This window comes from Colias philodice, chromosome 16 (assembly GCF_061535455.1).
Source record: "Colias philodice isolate Cphi_HAF_F1 chromosome 16, ilColPhil1 Martin Lab GWU primary, whole genome shotgun sequence".
Lineage (NCBI taxonomy): Eukaryota > Metazoa > Arthropoda > Insecta > Lepidoptera > Pieridae > Colias > Colias philodice.
This window is the reverse complement of record NC_143101.1, coordinates 3,482,159-3,502,667: the sequence shown is the minus strand read 5'-3', so window position 1 is coordinate 3,502,667 and position 20,509 is coordinate 3,482,159. Positions and strand designations below refer to the sequence as shown.

General features: G+C 31.5%; 3 protein-coding genes across 6 annotated transcripts in view; 2 read left to right on the top strand and 1 right to left on the bottom strand.

Moving 5' to 3' along the window:
* Trpm (transient receptor potential cation channel, subfamily M) overlaps nucleotides 1–20,509 on the top strand; it is a 191,250-nt gene that overhangs the window by 71,279 nt on the left and 99,462 nt on the right. The gene's annotated exons all lie outside the window — the stretch shown is intronic.
* Nucleotides 953–3,696, top strand: LOC149481548 (uncharacterized). Of its 2 annotated transcripts, XM_089704882.1 has the most exons (6): nucleotides 953–1,675; nucleotides 1,849–1,941; nucleotides 2,275–2,340; nucleotides 2,543–2,611; nucleotides 2,959–3,030; nucleotides 3,164–3,696. In XM_089704882.1, exons 1-6 carry the CDS (start codon nucleotides 1,381–1,383, stop codon nucleotides 3,298–3,300), a joined length of 732 nt encoding a protein of 243 aa, XP_089561008.1. In that variant the 5' UTR covers nucleotides 953–1,380; the 3' UTR covers nucleotides 3,301–3,696. The 2 variants fall into 2 exon arrangements, with proteins under 2 accessions (XP_089561008.1, XP_089561009.1); XM_089704883.1 differs by lacking the exon at nucleotides 2,959–3,030 and having other exon boundaries at nucleotides 954–1,675.
* LOC149481547 (allergen Tha p 1-like) lies at nucleotides 13,105–16,096 on the bottom strand. Its single transcript, XM_089704743.1, has 2 exons — nucleotides 15,916–16,096; nucleotides 13,105–13,519 (listed from the first exon to the last, which is right to left on the bottom strand). The coding sequence occupies exons 1-2, from the start codon at nucleotides 16,094–16,096 to the stop codon at nucleotides 13,332–13,334; spliced, it is 369 nt and encodes a 122-aa protein (XP_089560869.1). The 3' UTR covers nucleotides 13,105–13,331.

The window sequence follows — 20,509 nt, the reverse complement described above, 5'->3', positions numbered from 1 at the left end:
CAACAGGTATGAAAGAGCTAACTCGGAACTCAACTATACGTGACTATACCGTGGTCCGTGACTTTCATAGAACGGAGTCTTTTTCATTTTACGTCAATTAGAACGGATTGCCTTAGTTTTTGTGAAGCGTTTTTAATTATGCCGTTATTAACAGGGATTTCAGGATTCAGACAAAGGGATAATGATGTAATAATGCACATATAAATCTTCTAACAATGAAAGCTTTAGCAGAAAATTACAATTTTATATTAGGCGGTTGCTTCCATGCCACGTGAATAAAGAACATACTTATTAACAGTTAGAGATAGAGATAATACATTATAATTATGTATTACAATGAAAAAAAGAAAAAAATGTTGTGTGGTTTTATGAAACCACGGTAAAAGTGAAACTGTTCGAACGGTTCCGAACACTGCTTTGTGTAGCGCATGTCGCGTGTCGGTCGGCTGCCGAGTAGGTATACCTACTCAGCAGCCGCGATACACGCGACATGCGCTACACAGACCAAAAAGTTTGAGACGATGTAATAAAAGTTTCACTTTAATAATTATATTGTTGACTCTACATAATATTATGCACCCTCATAATATAATCACAAAAGAAACACAAGGACTTTCTTTTTTAATAACCAAAATTAAACTGTTTATTGAAATACACCAACAAATAACACAAAGAATTTAAATTAAAACTTTAGTAACAACACAATCGTTCATTTCGCTATGCATTTAAGTTTTCCACTTGGTCTCTTGAGACGCGTCCTTGTTTCTAAGTTAGCAATAAGCAATAACTTAGTACCTGGGGACGGGAAAAGGGACTCAAATATATTTAGATTAATGCGGTTTTACTTCATTGTTCTAGAATTTGGTTGAAGTTATTTGAGCATGTCATACTATCGACTAATTGTAAAGGCTAAACTTACCTACAACTTGTCTAAAATACCCAGGGCCCTGACAGCCTAGTTTCAAAATGGCTAGTTGTGGCGCTGCATTACTTCCTGTACTTTTTTTTTTTTTTTTCTACTTGTTTCCGGCTACGGCGCCATTTTGAGAAGCCATGTTATGACAATTGACAATTGACATTTATTTGAATGAAACGACCATTGTGTCTATAATTTAATTATTTTTTCTCGATTTTCACAATATAATAGACTTAAACGCGCAGCTGCTTATGTATTACGTTTTATTAATAACGCGCGAAATAAAACTAATAAGTGGACAGGTTTATTATCAGTCGAATAACTGAGTTGAGTGTACTGGTGTTTTGTGTCTCGCTTTTTGCTTGAGTTGAGATCCAAAATATCCAATTACTCCTTAGTTTTTTGATACGATACCTTCTACTAGTCTTTATAGTGTTCTACTGTAAAGAAGTGCTAAATTTGCCATGGGACTATTAAAGTGCTGTGTCGGTGGTTGCACCGCAACCAATGCGACGAATCGGCTTTTTTGTTTTCCGCAGAATGATTATTTGAGGAACCTGTGGATGTCCTTTCTGGTGCCCACTAATTCCTCCCTCATCGGATTGTCGAAAGATCAACTTCGACACAAACGCGTTTGTGAGAAACACTTCGATAGATATCAGTTCGATGAAGAAGGCAAGAGGCTTAGGCATTCATACCCATGCCTATTTACGGATGACGAAATAGCGCACGGCGTGCCCCTGTCTTCCAGTGAAACTGGTGAGTTCTACCTGGAGCTATAAATAACATGATTAAAAATTATGTAAATAGCTGATATTTGGTAAGACAGGTTTTATGGCTCCAAACAAATACTTTGACATACTTTACATACCTTCTATTTGTGTTTGAATTATATTTTTAAATGTTACATAATATGTATTTACTTGTTACAGTACAAAATGCTCTGAGTGATCACAATTATCACAAAGTGGAATCAGATGAGAATGAAAATATTACAGATAATATGTTGGTCATTGGAAGGGCAGGTATGTATTATGCACTCAAATTTTTATTTAAGCTATCCTATAATATGGTATTATATTTAACATAAATTATAATATAGTAATCAGGATAGGATTTTATAAGTTACGAGCTGTGCTCCACGGTTTCACCCGCATGGCTCCGCTCCTTTTGGTCTTAGCGTGGTGATATATAGCCTATATCTTCCTCGATGAATGGGCTATCTAACACCGAAAGAATTTTTCAAATTGGACCAGTAGTTCCTGAGATTAGCGTGTTCAAACAAACAAACAAATTCTTTAGCTTTATAATATTAGTATAATATATAGTATAGATTTATATAAGTTCTTTGGTTTTAGGTGATGATTATCATGAACATCCATCATGCATTCCAGCTATTCCAGTTGTTATGAAAAGACCTACAGGTATGTGATTTATGATAGTTTATAGGTTGATAAATCCATGTTTGTAAATTTTAGTAAGTTTTTTATTCATGTTCTCAGATTTTACTTTAAAGCTGTTTTTAAGAGAATTCCATTAGCTGTTATTAGATTCAAAGTTTCATATGTATGTAATGTTTGTAGGTACTTTATATTTAAAAGTAATTGTTTTGTTACCGATTTACAGATATGGCAGACCAAACTTCATGTTCCTTAAGCAAAGAAATAGAATTTCATACTCTTTGTGAAGATGCAGGTTAGTATTTGGTTTTATTTACTGGTTAACTTTGATTTTATTAGTGCAGATTGCAAGAGACATGGGATTTAGAAAAAGGTTTTTTTTTAAGGTTGACAGATGCTAAAAAATGTGGTGTTCATAAATTTTATACTAACACATGTAGGATCACACAATATGTATAGTGTGCACTTGCACTATCTTTAAGTTTGTGGTTACTTAGATATGTTTATTGTATGTGACTTATCAATCTCACAGTTAAACTGCCATTGTTTAAATCTGGGGCTTACAACATTTGAATAGGAACTGTGGAATTGTCTTTGTATGGATGGGCTCACTACAAATACTAAAATAACTTTTATTTTCAGGAAATATAACTGAACCCACATTAGAAGAAAAAACTACTCATGAAAATAAGAGTATCATACAAAAGCGTAAAGGTAATTTATTATTAGTAATATAATGTACATTACAAGTGCTTTTCACATCTCTTTCAGTGATAAAATTATTATTATTAACCACACCACCACAATGAATCATCAAAATAAATTGTAACATAAATTTTGTTTTCAGATTTTATGAAAAAAAATTGCCCAAAGAAAAGAAAATTTATGAAGCAAATAACCAAAATAACTGCTGATAGTTTGGGTAAAACAACCACACAAAATCTTAAACAGGCTGCTGCCTATGGAAATAATGAAGTATTGTAACTAAATTACTATTTTAAAAAATAGTAATTTAGTTTATCCAAGTTCCAAACTTCTAGTGTTGTACAGGGAAGCAAGTTGTATAATACATAATTATTTAAACGATAACTGTATCCAAAACAAAATTGGGGCAAATATAAGAGAAAAAATTCAAGATTTGGAGTTTTCCTGATTAGGGTGTCAGAAAATACACAAATGTGTTTAAAAAAAATGTTTTTAACATATATTGTTAGGCTTCATGTCCATAACTGGAGCAATATTATAAATAAAATTTTAAAGGGAGCTATAGAGGAGAGATATGTGCAAAAAATGGCAGGAATCCATAAAATTGCTTTAATGAAATATAAAACAAATAAATTAAGAAAAAGAGCATTAAATAAATAAACATTGAAAACGAAATCTGTTTTATTTTTAATACCTGTTCGCAATAATAACGCTTGGAGCTTACTTAATATCTAGTACTTAGTCTGTGCTAGTACGTAGTATTTTTATCGATACAATGGGCACCTCACTAAAGTATCGATAGTCAGATATAGATATCGAACTGGTAGGCAACACTACTTTTTACTGTCAAAATTGATAAGGCTACAGCAGCGCCACAACTGGCCAACTGAAACTATGGAAAACATCACTGTCGCATCTGTTACGTAGTAACTAATACTTAATCTGTGAAAATACCTACTACTTGTGCCTCGCGGTTATATATGGCGATCAAAACAACGGACAAAAGCTATATTCTATAATTTTATTAAACCTAAATTCATATGATGAATACAAGAACAAATTAAAATGAGTTGTACAACGTAACATCAGACTGTATATTGTGTTAACATTTTGAAAAAGCATAAAAATTCTTCATCATCTAAGGTATATTATTTAGGTGTTTTGATAAGTATAAAAAATACTCTCCCTTACAATTAAAATTGTTGGATAAATAATGAATTTAAACTGTAATTGTATATTCATCTAAATGATATTTTTGTGGCAAGAGTCATTAAAATTTAAATCAACGTTTTTAATACGCAATTAGCATCACAAAAGGAGTTTCAATAATGTAAAAATTTAAGGGCTGTAGGGACCAGAGGTTTCATCACGTGCCCATGCATAAAATAACGGTAATTCTGAAGCCTGAATAATAAAATATCCTATTACAAATACTGGTAGCTATAAAAGTACCACAATATTTATTGTATCCCTTAATAAATTCCTGAGGAAATAATGGGTCGTGGTCCGTGGAATGACATTAGCATTTCGTAAATGATTTTTTAGTCGATTTTAATATTATATATGTAATAGATAATAGCATTTATATTCGTAGTTGAATAGTAAGATACGCCCGCATGACGGAAATTTAATATTTTTTTAAGTTTTTATATACTTACGTCTTTAAATCATAATATGTAGAGACTAGGTGTAGTTGTTTCTCTGATGTTAACAAAGACACTCTTACACTTTTACTGCAAAATGGGATCTAGATAAAGTAAAGCGTGAATAGGTAATATTATCTGGATTAGCACATAATATATTTTTATCAAAGCTTATAAAGCCGTTGAGTAAAACTTATAAAGTCGAAAAAGAAGGCGAAAAAGAAAGAAATCATTCAGTTTTTTAGTAACTTTTCAACTCCAAACTGACTAGGAATTAAACAAATGAATTTCAAACTTAAGTACTAACCGTTATTAGATCTCTAATGAATATTTATCGTTAAAATTTAATCTCTGCCTCGAAACGACTTGAGATTTCCTGTGACAGGAGACTAATGAGATTTATTTGATTTAAGCCTCGGTTTTGAGAATTATAAATGTTGTGTGTTCTGTTACAAATTGATGTTTACATGTGGCCTTTGTTTACGAGAAATATAGAAATGTTTGGGTTATTTATAGAGGTTTTAGAATATGAAAATAGTGAATATTATTCAACATCATAATGTAACAAAATACTTTTACTAATAGGGATTATATTACTACTTACTGGAGTAAGGAAAGAAAGCAGTATTTAAACATATTGTTCCGCGTTAAAAGATTTAATTTTGTAAATAAAATTATATATGAACATTATGTTAAGAAGAATTTCTTAGAAGTAACAATTTTGATTTTATTTAACAAGATAAAATAACATTTTAAATGTATATTGTATGATGTTGACTTTAATATTCTGGATATATTTTGAAAAAATTAAAATAACAATATTATAACAATATATTTAACACGGACTCTACAGTAATTGCAACTATTACACCATCTGAAATTCAATCAAATTAATTGTAGATCATTACCAAATCTGTTTACAAACACATCTAATATAATCTCAATTACATTATCCGGATTATAGGACTAATTTCGGAAATGTACCTAATATATATTATTACTAGATTTCCGCCCGCGGCTTCGCCCGCGTTTTCAAAGGAAAACCCGCATAGTTCCCGTTCCCGTGGGATTTCCGGGATAAAACCTATCCTATGTGTTAATCCAAGTTACCCTCTATAGGTGTGCTAAATTTCATTGTAATCGGTTCAGTAGTTTTTACGTGAAAGAGTTACAAACAACCATACATCCATACATCCATACAAACTTTCGCCTTTATAATAAATAGTATTAAGATACATATTAGATATTAGATATTCATTTATGTGTAATATCTGTTAACCGCGAATTATCTCGTTCAGTTAACATGTAATGATATTAATTCAATTGGGTTTCATATTGAATGAACAATTTTCACCTAATAAATGATTAAATGTAAGTACTGTTCTATGGTAAGGTTTCAATAAATCGGCTTCGCTTTTCACTAATTTCACTGTAGATAACAATATGACATCCTAGTAACGTAATGTGCATAGGTACCTACTCATGAAGGAAAATTTTAATATGTATGCAGGTAAGTATTTTTTATTTGGTTTTTGGGCAGTTATGTTGTTCTAAGTAGCTGATTATGTGCTCATCCAGACTACAATGTATCTTTGTATCAAATGTCATACAAATCCGATAAGCTGTTTTCACGCGAAAACGTAACAAACATCCATTCATATACATATATAACATTGTTATAACAGGTTTTATATGTATATGATTATATGTATATTTATTGTTAACATAGATGCAGAAGCGAGGTTTTAATAGAATATCCTTATCATCTTTCAACAAGGTTCTTAGGTATAGAAGCAATACTACTTCAGCGCTCTGTGCAACTAGTGCCAAGATTTCAAACAAGTCAGTATCTAAACTATGCCGCAATTTTCTACAATATTCCAATATGTAAAATTCTCGTGTCGTGTGTGTGAAGTTAAATTCAAAAAAAAAGTCGTTACTTTTCCGAAACGGCTTTTAACCGATTCTCATGAAATTTTGTGTTCATATCGAGTAGGTCACAACATCTTTATATATACTTACCTCAAAGTGATAAGGGAAAGGCAGAATAACTTTTTGACAGCTAGTTATAATATGAATTTAAAAAGCTCACGCTCATTGTATTGTAATAAAAATGTAATTAAGTGATAACAAGTGAACTGTTAACTTCATAAACCGTCAACCTAAATATCTATGAAACATTACTGACCTAAATTTTTCACTTTTCATTATTTATTATGAGTATAAAAAATAAATGTCACGACATATTGTTCCCGAGGCTCATTAGCATAAATTGTTGAGTTATAATTTTAACGGGTAAGCACTTTTTTGCGTGTCTAGAAAAACTATGGGTGTTTAGTACACGCAAATAGATGTACCTAGTGTCTCTATGTCAACGCTATATTTTTCATTCTAATTTTTTAAGCTATTGCATAGCTTCTATCGCGGGCCTTGAGCGCGGGGCCCGAATCCAGAAATTGCGTAACGAAAAACCTCACGCTCCCCACTCCGACGGGCGCGGAGGTGTGGCTTGAAGGCATAGCATGCAATAGCTTTACCGCGGCAGTCCCCGAGTGCCACACGTCTTTTTTTTATAGGCTTTGACCACGGACTACAATTTTCTTTATTTGGGAAATGGAAGAATCGTTGTACACAGTAATATTTGCATTTGCTTCTGCCAACTCAGGATAAACAATCAAGTAATAAGTTGAAGATGTAGTGATTAAATTATCGAAGGAGAAATATTAAAAAAAAAGTTAACAGTAACGCAAGTAGAAACAAAGTAGAACTAAATCGGAATTTCTATCGGATTATGAATGCTTTATGTAAGTTTATCTGGAGATCAAATATTATAAGTCTATTGTATTTAAAGTTGTATTTAAGCCTAACTATGTGCATTGTACCTACAATTGTTCCCAAAAAACTGTACTAACATTGACTGAAACTAATTGAACTGACCGAATAAGGGACGTAGTCTTTGTGCCGAACCGTCCAGTGTAACTTGAACTATCATCGGCTCACAGTTCTTTCAGAATATCGTATTTGAACCAGGTGCAAGGATCAACCAAACTGGTCGCGTGATTACAGAAAGGTCAATGAAAAAATTCTCTTTTAAACCTGATGTGAAGTATTCATGTTCAGGTGTTTCAATTATTTGTTAAAATATAAATACGGTGTATTATTTAAGTAAACGATTCTTCTTGGTGACATACAAGTTTTACAAAGTAAATCTACATTGTAAGAAAATAATATTTTACCATACTATCATTAAAGATTGAAAGATTGACTGGTCGAAAAAGTACCGTAGCGTAGCCGTAACGATGTACCTAAGTAACGCTCAGCTATGTTTTGATAGTTGTAAACTATAAAGCAATAAAAAATCAGGCAGTAAATAATAAATTAATAAAGATTATATCCTCATAAATCTCAACATCTCTAGAAATGTTTCATTACAGTTTTCAATGACCTTTACGAGACCTCTTGAATAGGTTTCCTTTGTAATTCAATATATCTATAGATTCGTTATTGAAGAGTTTTATTTCAACAGTTCTTCAATCAGGAATACAAAAGGTAAGAATAAAGGGTTATACTTATTCCCAAGGAGTATTTAAAATTTATTATTTTACAGGTGAAATAAATTGAAGCTTTTGCTTAATTTTGATTGGTTTATTTGGATCTCTGGTAATTAACTCTGGTTAATCAAGTACCGGAAATACACATTCAGTTTAAAAATATACACAATAAATAATATTAGGCGAAAAGCAAAAGTAGAGGAAACCATAAATTATCTCTAGATGTACTATTGAAATTTCGAACATAATTACGTTGATCTAAACCTTCCAGATTCTAATCAACATTATGAGCCAAACGGTATGGCACATGCGTTGATAAAATCAACCAATCAGCTTTACCGTTTACTTGTAGTTTTGTATAGATCAAAACAAAAAGTTAATGGCTTTTCCATCTTGTTAAGCTAGTGCGAAATTGAAATCGATTGAGATTTCATGAAACAATAAAGGTTGACACTCACATGAACTTTTGTATTTTGTTGATATAGGTTGTTGTTTGGGAATTAAAAACCTTTGTAAAGACTTTTGTATGAGAGAATTTGATTTTTCCCACTTATGTTTAGGCTACTATCGTCTACTTGTATTGAAAAATAGCAAATTGAATTGTTGTAACAAGCATTCTCTATAAAAGGAAACATTTTCCTCCTTCTTCCCTTTGAACATTAACGGACCATCCATCCTATTCAGTGAAGCCTCCCCCAAAATATGCTACAATTTGCCATACGTCTTAATTGAATGTAAAAAACACATTTAAGATGGGTATCACGCAGCGAAATCATCATTAAACTGTAAAAAAAAGCTCCGCGTTCAAAAATTCGCTAAAAGAATAGAATCTCTTTTCCAGTGAAGCCCCAGTATGACGTTAATTATATGGAACGAGAGAATCGCGTTAAAAAAGTTAAACGACTGTACTCACCTTGACCAGTGTAAGCTGACCCGCGCCGTATAGCGTTCATAAATTCATGAGTTTTAATGCATTTTACTTTGCAATTAAGCATTTTACATTACATGTTTTATAATTTTATCTGATGTAGCTTTTAACGATTAATTAATTTTGAGGTTATTTATAAGTTTGTTTTACATAAATTAAACATATTTCGTAAGTACATTGTTATTATAAAAATATACTATGTATTGTATTTTAATCGTATTTACCATTTTGACCTGCATGTCTAACGTTAATCAACTACGATTTTGATGAAACTTTCTCATATTTAAAAACAAACTCAAGGCGTCATGATTAGTCACTTATTCATAAAGTATACTTTCTTAGTTTTTTTACAAACACATTTTGCACACCACAAAATGTTTTTAGTACTAAATTTCAAGATAAGCGATAAAATAACGTTTAAATCATTATAATGTGCTGTTTATATGACACTTGCGGCATAAAAGGCTATTTCATATTTCATAGCTATTTTCATATAACACATTCATTATGATACGGATTTATTTGTAGTTAAGTTTGTTATTGAATACTATTTTGGTATGAAACGACATGTATCACGTGTGTTATAAAAAATCAATTATATTCGGTAATAATTATAGGTATGTCACAAAGAGTAGATATATTTTATTAATTATGTGTTGTAATAATAGCACAAAGTGAACTAATTTTTTATATTATGTAAAGGTATCAAGCAAAATATCGGTTAATATAGCTGATGTTCATCTATACTAATATTATAAAGCTGAAGAGTTTGTTTGTTTATTTGTTTGAACGCGCTAATCTCAGGAACTACTGGTCCGATTTGAAAAATTATTTCGGTGTTAGATTCGGTCAATAATCGAGGAAGGCTATAGGCTATAATATAATCTCGCTAGTCAAAGATAAAATCAACAAAATGCTTGTAGATGCTTAGGTACACACAAAAAAATCATCAAAACTGTGTTACAGTAAATATTGAATTGGCAATTCAAGTAAAGATTTGAAAATTAATTTAGTAAGTACCTAAAGATTTGAAAATTATTTAAGTACCTATTAAGTCAGAATTCAGGTGATTCATCTATTCATGTTTCCATGCAGTGAAATCTACATCCACAAAACAGGCCTTATTATGCTTCATAATTCGTAAACATTTTTCCGTCAAACAACATCAAGGTGTTCTTGGTTCATTGCAGTTACATTCTATTAGTGGCTTATACCTTCACACTTATAATCATTTGAATTTCAACCTTATTCCGTTAGAATAGAGTCGAAAATGTCGATGTAATGTGTTAGGAAATATTCATAAACGAGGGTAGTTTTCGCAAGTTTTATGAGCTACGTATAATGAAGGTGGCACACGTTTTGTCAACGGATAAATTATTTTGACAATAAAGAGCTGAATTAGATTTTGTAAGTGGTATTTTCTTACTAAAGCAAGTAATTTAATATGTATAGGGGTTTCTTACGTTTTTAATGTTAAGGTAGATAAAAACCTTAATGAAAAATAGTGTTGAAAATAATTATCTCTTTTTTATGATTTATGATGCTCTATGTTCAAATCCCTTGAGTTTAAAAAGGGTAATTCATAAAAAAAAATTGTTAATCCATATTTCTCATTCGCAAAATTCGTAGCATTGTATTGGTAAATTTTCACTAAACTGAAGCGATTTATTAAATTACTGTACAAAGAAGTCATTAAAAAAATTATTTTTAAACTCAAATAAATACGTATTACATTTTAAAGCGACATAAAATATAATGTGAATAATTTAGTAACCGCACGCCACCTTGCAGCCTAATTAAGATAAACAGTCTGTTACACCCACATAAACTCCACGAAATCGCGTGCTTTTTAACATAGAAATGCTTTTTATAATTAATTTGATAATTTACACTTTTGTATATTTTCTAGGCAGGGTTTTTAAGGTTCGCTGAATACGTAAACATGTTGTATGTCAGAAGTGCTTTAAAAACGAAAAAAAAGCTTGGAATTAAGTTTCAACTTAAATTTTGATTGCCAATATTATTTAGGTTTTATGGAGTATAAAGTAACAGTAAAGAGAACAACACAGGTTCGAATCCCGCCTCAAGAAGGATGTTTTTCTATTGTTTAAAAATTTTCAGTACAAAAAATATTATAGACAAGCCTTATTGCAATAAACTCATTCAACAACTAATGAGGCGTCAGTTGATGCTTAATCAGATCGCCCATCTGTTTATTTTCTCATCAGAATAAAAATCGATTTTGCCTATCAAAATTTATGAAAGATTTTGCATAAATTTCGTTTGTAATCTTGTGTACATACATTAATGTACATAATCGTTATTAACTGATATATTTATTTTTATAAACGTAACATTATAAGCGAACTTCCTTCCTCTTCTTTTTTTCTTATTTGGTTTAATGTGGCGTGTCTAAACTTTCGAAACTCTTCAAATGAATGGCACTCCGGGAGTAAAAGCTGTCTCTTTGTACGCACCGCTGTGAAGGTCGTGTAGTTTATTTTAACGATAACATCTTTTGCGTTATGTGTGCGATAGGGCTAATGAGTTTTAGACAGGACTTACAAAATTTTATAATGTTTATGTACCTATTAAACTTTACGTACTTATAATAATGTTTTTGAAAGCTTAATTTAATATGCCAAGATTTTTTTATATTATTTATAGAAATTACAATATGCTGTAATATTTACCGGTTCAGAAATTGTTTAAAATTCAACGCAAACACGAATAAAACCGGAAATCTGAACTATTAAGCTAAGCGAATTTTAGAACGCCCTCACAATGTAGGGTAGACGTTAACGGTTGAATTTATGACCTGTCAACGACCGGTTTAAACTGTCGCCGGTTAATTGTTCTCGATTTCTCCAATTGCTTTGCTAATCCTTATTGTTTGTATTGATTTGGGCTAAAGAGTAATGGATTTACGGAGAACTGTTTTTTGCAACTACACTACTGTCAAATGTGAAAGTGTGTACATGTTTTAATGAGAAAAAATGCCTTTAAACCTAACTACACTACTCTAAGAGAGATACATATAGACATAATATGTCTAGACAAAATATTCCGAAGATTCAGAACTACTTAATATCTTTAACATGTATGGAAAATTCTGATTACCTAAAAATTGATCAAAATGTCATGTTTATTAGGTCTGTCTGGATTGGCTGATCATCTTACAAGATGAAATATTCTCAATATTTCTATGCACAAATATTAAAATAGGATTAGATTTCAATTCGAGGAATGGAAATAGAAAATTTCTATTATATCCTTGAGGAAATAGAATGCGTTATAGATTTCAAATGATATCCGAGACATATACTGTTACATATCACTACATATTATAATACAAAGTCGTTGTCGCTGTGTGTCTATGTATGCACTTTAAAACTTCATTACGGTTTTAGTATATTTGTTTTTATTTTTATATAGGAATCTAAGATATACTTGTTCAACCCATCTACAACGACCAAAGTATTACAGTATATTATATTTATTACATATCGTCTAGACACATTCATAAGGCAACCATACGGCATTGATTGTCTGCAGTAGTCGAAAGAAAAATATCTAAAAGTACTAATATTTTATAGAAACCTAGCAAGGGTCCCTTTAATTCGAATAATATAGAATTGATGTATGGAGGAAATAAAATATTGATTTATGTGCCATTTTATAATTCAACAAAACATTTACTAACGTGCAAACATAACAGAGTATAATTATTAAAATATGTAGTTTAAAAAAACTAAAAAAACACGCTTTTCATAGAAAACCGAACTAAAAAATAGAAAATTTTATCAAATTATTGTATTGTCATCGGTCCTCAATAAATCTACAAAGTTTGAACGAAATCTGGCCGTTTAAAGTGGGTCAAAATCGCGCCCAAAGAAGTCGGTTACAAACATACAGTCGGTTACAAACATACAGGTGAAGCTAATATAAAGCGTGTAAAAACTAATCTAATACCACAGTTAATACCTATAACTATTTATGTGGGAATAGTTTCAAAGGACTCAATATCCATGTTTCGAACACAAAAATCTACAGTCGATATTTAAAGCTACATATTCAAGTTATTACAGAATGTTCTATTTATCAAACAAAGTTCAAGAGAGTCAATAAAATAAAGAGACTACACTTCGAGATTCGTACCCTTGTATTCTAATGTAACCAGGACATCAGCTATTGTATCCCTTTAAGCTCACGTTCATACTTCTTCGCGTATTTTCCAGCGGGATCATATTTCTTTTGCAGACTGGCCCAGGCTTGTTTCTCGTATTTGATCATGTGTCGGATGACTTTGCGGGACCCCAGCTTTTGTTGTTCCGTACATTTGCTACAGCCAGTCTGTAACGCGTCTGCTATGTGAGCTGAAAATATAGAAAATTGCAAATGTAGGTATAAAATATTGGTGATAGTAGACTTGGAGTCGTGTGAAATGTTAGAGGAATAAATAGGGTCCTAAATATTTGTGGAATATTAGAGAAAAATTTGGAAAATCCAAAAGTGCACGCCTCATAATTTTTTTTAATAAATATTTATTAATTATTATTTTTGTTTATTTAATAACAATTAAACCACATCGAATCAGACCCTGAAAAATGAAAGGGTTCTATTCCTGAGCATACTCAAGCGTAAGAAAAAAAAAAGACTCGATTAGTAAAGTATTTCGGTCGCTATCGTGTTAACAAGAAAAAGGATCCGCACATACAGACACACGGACGTCCAAGACAGAACTTTTTTAAACTGTTTTTTAACTAGTTTAAATAACAAAAATGACATCAAAAATATCATGAACGTTAAAAATAGTGTTTTTTCTTAATATGTATGTGTATGTATTATCTTACAAGTGCAATGTATGATACATAAAGACATTTTAAGTTTGAAAAATCAGATGTTTTGCGCGAAGTGACAGTAGTACCCACCTCAACGCTTCGCTTATGAGGCGTGCAATAGGTAGGAACCTAAATATTTCTTGAGTTCTCAAATTAATTTCGTATACTATACATAGACAGTGTAAAATTTGATAACATAATATGGTCAAGATGGAAATTGGTTGAAAAGACATTTGAACAGGAGTTTCTATAACAGGTACCTATAACAATAAGTCAAATACTGGTTATTCTCCAAGGCGTATTCTCTAAGCACTATAAAGTCTAATAGAGGGAGCCATATGTTATAACCCGGGCACAATTCCAAACTCAGGATTGCTAATGAGAAATTCCACATAGCAAGCAATATGTCTCCGTTATAAAAAATATTAAGATGCTAGGCAATAAGTGTAGGAGAATTTTGTTGCTCTATCTTGCCTCTACATACCTTATGTACACTTATGAAACACTAGCTGTGCCGCGCGGCTTCATTTACATATGCATCAAGTATTTTAATAGCTTATGTGTTGAAATTATATTTTTGGTTTTATGGCATTCAAATGCTTTATAAATATAAATTTATAAAGAATAGAAAAAATTCGATCACGAGGCGGGACTCGTGATCGAATTTAGGCGGGACTCTAAATTTATATTTATAAAGCATTTGAATGCCATAAAACCAAAAATATAATTTCAACAACAAAGGTCGTGTTCCATCGTTACAATATTGTATTCACTGAAAAGTGCTTCATATTGGTTGAAATGGTTGTTAATCATCTCAATAGATGGCGCGCGGTGTGTCCCTTCAGACACATAAAACTGAAAGAATAGAATAAATTCGATTGCTCTGGCGGGTCACGAGTGGCTGAGTTGGTTAGGCATCCGCCCCGGAATGGCGCGAAGGATGCGGGTTCGAGTCCCGCCTCGTGATCGAATTTTTTCTATTCTTTATAAATTTATATTTATAAAGCATTTGAATGCCATAAAACCAAAAATATAATTTCAACAACAAAGGTCGTGTTCCATCGTTACAATATTGTATTCACTGAAAAGTGCTTCATATTGGTTGAAATGGTTGTTAATCATCTCAATAGATGGCGCGCGGTGTGTCCCTTCAGACACATAAAACTGAAAGAATAAAATAAATTCGATTGCTCTGGCGGGTCACGAGTGGCTGAGTTGGTTAGGCATCCGCCCCGGAATGGCGCGAAGGATGCGGGTTCGAGTCCCGCCTCGTGATCGAATTTTTTCTATTCTTTATAAATTTATATTTATAAAGCATTTGAATGCCATAAAACCAAAAATATAATTTCAACAACAAAGGTCGTGTTCCATCGTTACAATATTGTATTCACTGAAAAGTGCTTCATATTGGTTGAAATGGTTGTTAATCATCTCAATAGATGGCGCGCGGTGTGTCCCTTCAGACACATAAAACTGAAAGAATAGAATAAATTCGATTGCTCTGGCGGGTCACGAGTGGCTGAGTTGGTTAGGCATCCGCCCCGGAATGGCGCGAAGGATGCGGGTTCGAGTCCCGCCTCGTGATCGAATTTTTTCTATTCTTTATAAAATAGCTTATGTGTTATTCTGATGTATAACTTTTTTTACCGTCAAGTTTCATCCAAATCCATTCAGTAGTTTTGTCGTGATAGAGTAACAAACTTATAACAATCCTCACAAACTTTCGCATTTACTATATTAGGAAAATAGTAATAATAGATTCAAACATTCATTTATTTATTAAATTAGACTTCTAGAAGCACTTTGGAAATGGTATAACATACCTACTAATATAACCTGATATCAAAATTATTACAACCTACTCATAGTTATAGAGAGTAAGCTACTAATGCCTTATATTAAGTTATTTTTATAAGTACAAAGATACATACATTTTAACTCCTTCCCATTAACTGAGCACCTTCCTTTATCCAATAAACAGCTGATGTACGACGATAGGACCTTCTTGTTGGACAATATCTCATCAATATTGATGCCGTCATATTTGTCAGTGTACCTTTGCGCGACTATCGCAGTCACTGAGAGAATCAAGAGCGATAGGAAGACCTTCATGCTGAAATAGATGATTTTCACTTATAATACCACAAGAGCTTCAAAATTACACAATTACGGGTATTTTCCGATAGGTTCGTTGCAAACAAATGAAGGAGTCAAGTTTTTAGTCAAGGTTAAAAATGATTTTTCCTGAAAAACTTGACGACTTTATTTGTTTGCAGGGAACCTTGAGGGAAATGCCAGATAATTTTGAAGCTCGTGTGGTATTCGGGAGATTATTTTTCCGTCCCAAATGTCGGCCAATAATTTCACAATTGAATTGAACCATGATTGAACCTGTCAGTTTGACGTCAACGACCAGAGAAAATTTTCAAAAAATTATCAGTATAATACCATGTAGGTTGTACCACGTGACGTCAAATGGTGCAATTCTATTGGTCGATATTTGGGTCGGAAAAATAATCATTAATATGCTTCTGTATAAAGGCCGTGTGCGTATATTTTGTATCTGTTACAGAATACAGTAAAAAAAAGTTTTTAACTAGGTATATTATTTTTTATATTTTGTTTGAATTATTCTTTCTATGCGGGTTTTTCTTTGAAAACGCGAGTGAAGCCGCGGGCGGAAAGCTAGTTTCATATAAACCTAACCTAAAGCTAAAGCTTTGATATAAGCGAGATAAAAAACGGCTACATCAGGCTACTGCACATGAATTCTATAAATAAGAATTTTCAATGCAAAACTACGTTCATTCAAATTTATTGTTTCCTTTTTAGTTTGAAATTCATTGCCAGTATCGACAGATGTTATTGCCTATTTATAAAATAAATGTAATTATTTTTCTACTTCTGCAGATACATTAACCTAGCTAATGATATTTATTTACTGAACAATAAATTTATAACCAATTCTAAAACATAAAAATCGTTTATTCCATTTTAATATTTAACAAAAATTCAGTAGTTATCCATGGGGTCAGAAATAAATACAACATAAAATATTTAAGCTAAATGGAATCACTAACAAGTTAACAAAATACTTTCTCAAATCAATCGTAAATAACATAATCCGAGACATTTATTTCATTGTGAACGTTTATTCTCATTTCAATTGAAACATGGAAAAATGTTACATTATTACACAGACGAAATATAATTGTTAAACATGCTTTGTAAATTATCCAAACCTTCGCAAGTTTCTATTTCAATTAATTGGTTCGTTTGATAGCCATTTAGGTTCTTAGTAATTTTTGAATAAAATTAATGTTTAATAATTATGTATGTTTTATTAACTTAAAAGCTTAAGTTAAATAAATAATCAAAAAATTATTAAAATGTGAAAATATATTTCTTGTCGTTAATTTCTCTGATATAATTTTAATTATTATGCTATATTTTTACGACTATGGCAACATTTAACTAATATAAAATTTTTCTTATTACAGGTACGTTCCCAGACTATGTGAGCAAAAGATCAACTTACATTTCGCCGTTTACTTCACAAAATAAATGTTTATTTATCTTATTATCACACGAGTGTCCCTTAGATAAGATGGTACTTTATTAACGTTATTTATTCAGGAAGCTCGCTTTTATACATTTTAACAGTCCTTGCTCAGAAAATACTTGGATTCATTGAAAGAATAACACGCGATGTGATTTTCCCGCCGTTTTTCCTTGGTGAATGGTGATATACAAGGGTAGGCGTGGTTCTCGTATTTAATTATAATTTAATGTTTAAAAAGATCTATGTTTAAAAAGGTTTAAAGCTTAATCTATTTGTAAAATTCACTGAGACATGTGGTTGACTGACATCTTGGTTGACTTTTGTTTTATTTTTATAATTTCCGTTTTTCATAAAGCGAAATACTTGAATCAAAACTGAAATTCACAACTGAAAAGATTTGGATGAATTTAGTTTAGTCAAATTACATACACCTCTAAGCATTCACCTCATACATCATAAAATTCTATAAAATATAAACGTTAAATTAATCTTCTTATATATAAAAATGAATCGCAAAATGTGTTGGTAAGCGCATAACTCGATAACGGCTGAACCGATTTCGATAATTCTTTTTTTATTATATTCCTTGAAGTACGAGGATGGTTTTTATGTAGAGAAAACGTAAATATGTACCACGGGCGAAGCCGGGGCGGACCGCTAGTTTTCAATAAAATGTAAAATTCTAACATTATCTAGCTCAATATGAACAAGGAAAGGTCCGAGGAGTTACTCATTAAGAAATCATTGCAAATAAAAAACGAGGAAGGTGATTCCGAGATAATTGTCATGACGCATCTTCATTAATATTCAAAGATCATTACTCCTTTGAATCTTATAAAATAGTCATAGTATTATCGTAACTAAAATGTTTCACTCCATCTTATGATATCATTATATTATCATAAGCCCTTATATATTATGTTCCCACTGCTGGGACACGGGCTTCTATGAGGGTACAGGCTTATAATCCACCACGCTGGCCAATGCAGTTGGCGGATGTCACATGTCGTCGAACTTCTGCCGAAAAGACGTATGGACTCAGAATTTGGTGAAAATCTAAAAGCCAATGCTTTCACCGCTATTTTTCAGCCATAGCCTGCAGTTAAACCACAAAAGTCACACGAGTAGATACAATAAAGAATATTATTACAGTATACATACAAAAATTAATCATTGTATGGTTCAGCCTTATATTATTAGTATAGACAAGTAAGATAGATAAAACTATTCAATTTCAAGCGTAGAGTAAACGGGTACCTTCTAGGGAAGCGCGTACCATCTTAGACCATCAGCCAACAATGTGGTCAAACGCTTCCCTATTGCCTACATAAAGTAAGTAGTATGAATAACAAATTTTACCCTAAAACATTATATGAAATTGAATGGACATGTCATGTTTCAGTTAAATCCAATAGGATTGATAAATATTTGGATCGCAGGCAATTATCATCAGAGTTTTGACATGTAGGTATTCATACTTCACGTAATTGCAATGTCGTGCCACGTGGAATATTCATTTAACGTGCGTTGATTGAATTTTATTGGGATTTTCGGTAATAATTTATACGAAATATGTATCGAGTGATGAGGTATGCAATAACATACCAGTAATTGCGATTTTATAAATTAACATTAATACAGTATAATATTACTACGTAGTTAATCCTACTCGTTTTGTACTTAACTTAATAGTACATAGTATAAAACAAAGTCACTTTCTCTGTCCCTAAATCCCTATCTATGTATGCTTAAGTCTTTAAAACTACGCAATGATTTTGATGCGATTTTTTTTTAATAGATAGAGTGATTCAAGAGGAAGGTTTTAGTATATAATTTATTAGGTTTTAGACAAAGCGGGCGATAGGCTAGTAATGAATAAAATACAAAGGCTAGGTTTATTTCATAAATTATTCATGCTTCACAAAAAGCATAATCATACACAATTAAATGAACGTTAGGCACGGAACTTTCGTATCAAAGTAAATAAAAATAATTTATGATATTTTAAAAATGTTTGTAGAAATAAAATGTTCGAATACACGTTTAATGGAACTGAGCTTTTTAGTAGCAGTATCGATATTTCTTAGTTCTACGTTTTCAAATACCGGGAAACAGCTAGTTTTCCATAAGTAATTACTCAATAATAAATAATACTCAATAAAATACGGATATTAATATTACAATAGCTTGCGTCTAATTTAATTAAAATATTCATGAAACTTTATTATTTTCGATGCTGATACACCGTATACACGATTATAATAAATACTGATTAAAGAATTAAATTTAAAGTTTTATTTTTATTAGTATCTAAAGACGTTTTTCGTGAATATCAATATGTTAATGTCTACTTTTAAGCTAATGAACAGTTTCTTACACTACACTACACTACACTAATATAGTACCTATTATAATATTATCTGTGGCACCACTCATTCAGAGACTCTGGAACCGTATTACGTTAAAAGGCTACGAAAACTAGGTATACAAATACAGTTGAATTATGTGTTTCCCACTTCTTTTGTGGTAATTGTTGCTCCATATTCAGGACGTGATCACGAATATTTTAGTATTCAAATTCATTGTTACAGATGTTTATATATTTTTTTGGTATTTGCGATAGGTATTTTTTGATTGTGGTTGGTGCAAATAACCATCTAATATAATAACCTATATTCCATGTATTTACGCTATGAATTCTCGTACAAACTGTAAAATATTTATTGGAATTTAACAATCGTCGACTCTACATTTTATTTTTCAACTTTCCGGTCAGTTTTGTAAATGGCTGCAGTTATTTGAACGGACTTCGTATAGAGATTATAACTATATACTAAGCTACGTACTATATATAATACTTACAATATTTATGTAAAAAATAATAATTAAGCTGCCAGCAACAATCTTACTTTATCGCGTCGTTAGTCGCATGCGGCTTCATTTTGCGGCAAAACCACGAATAA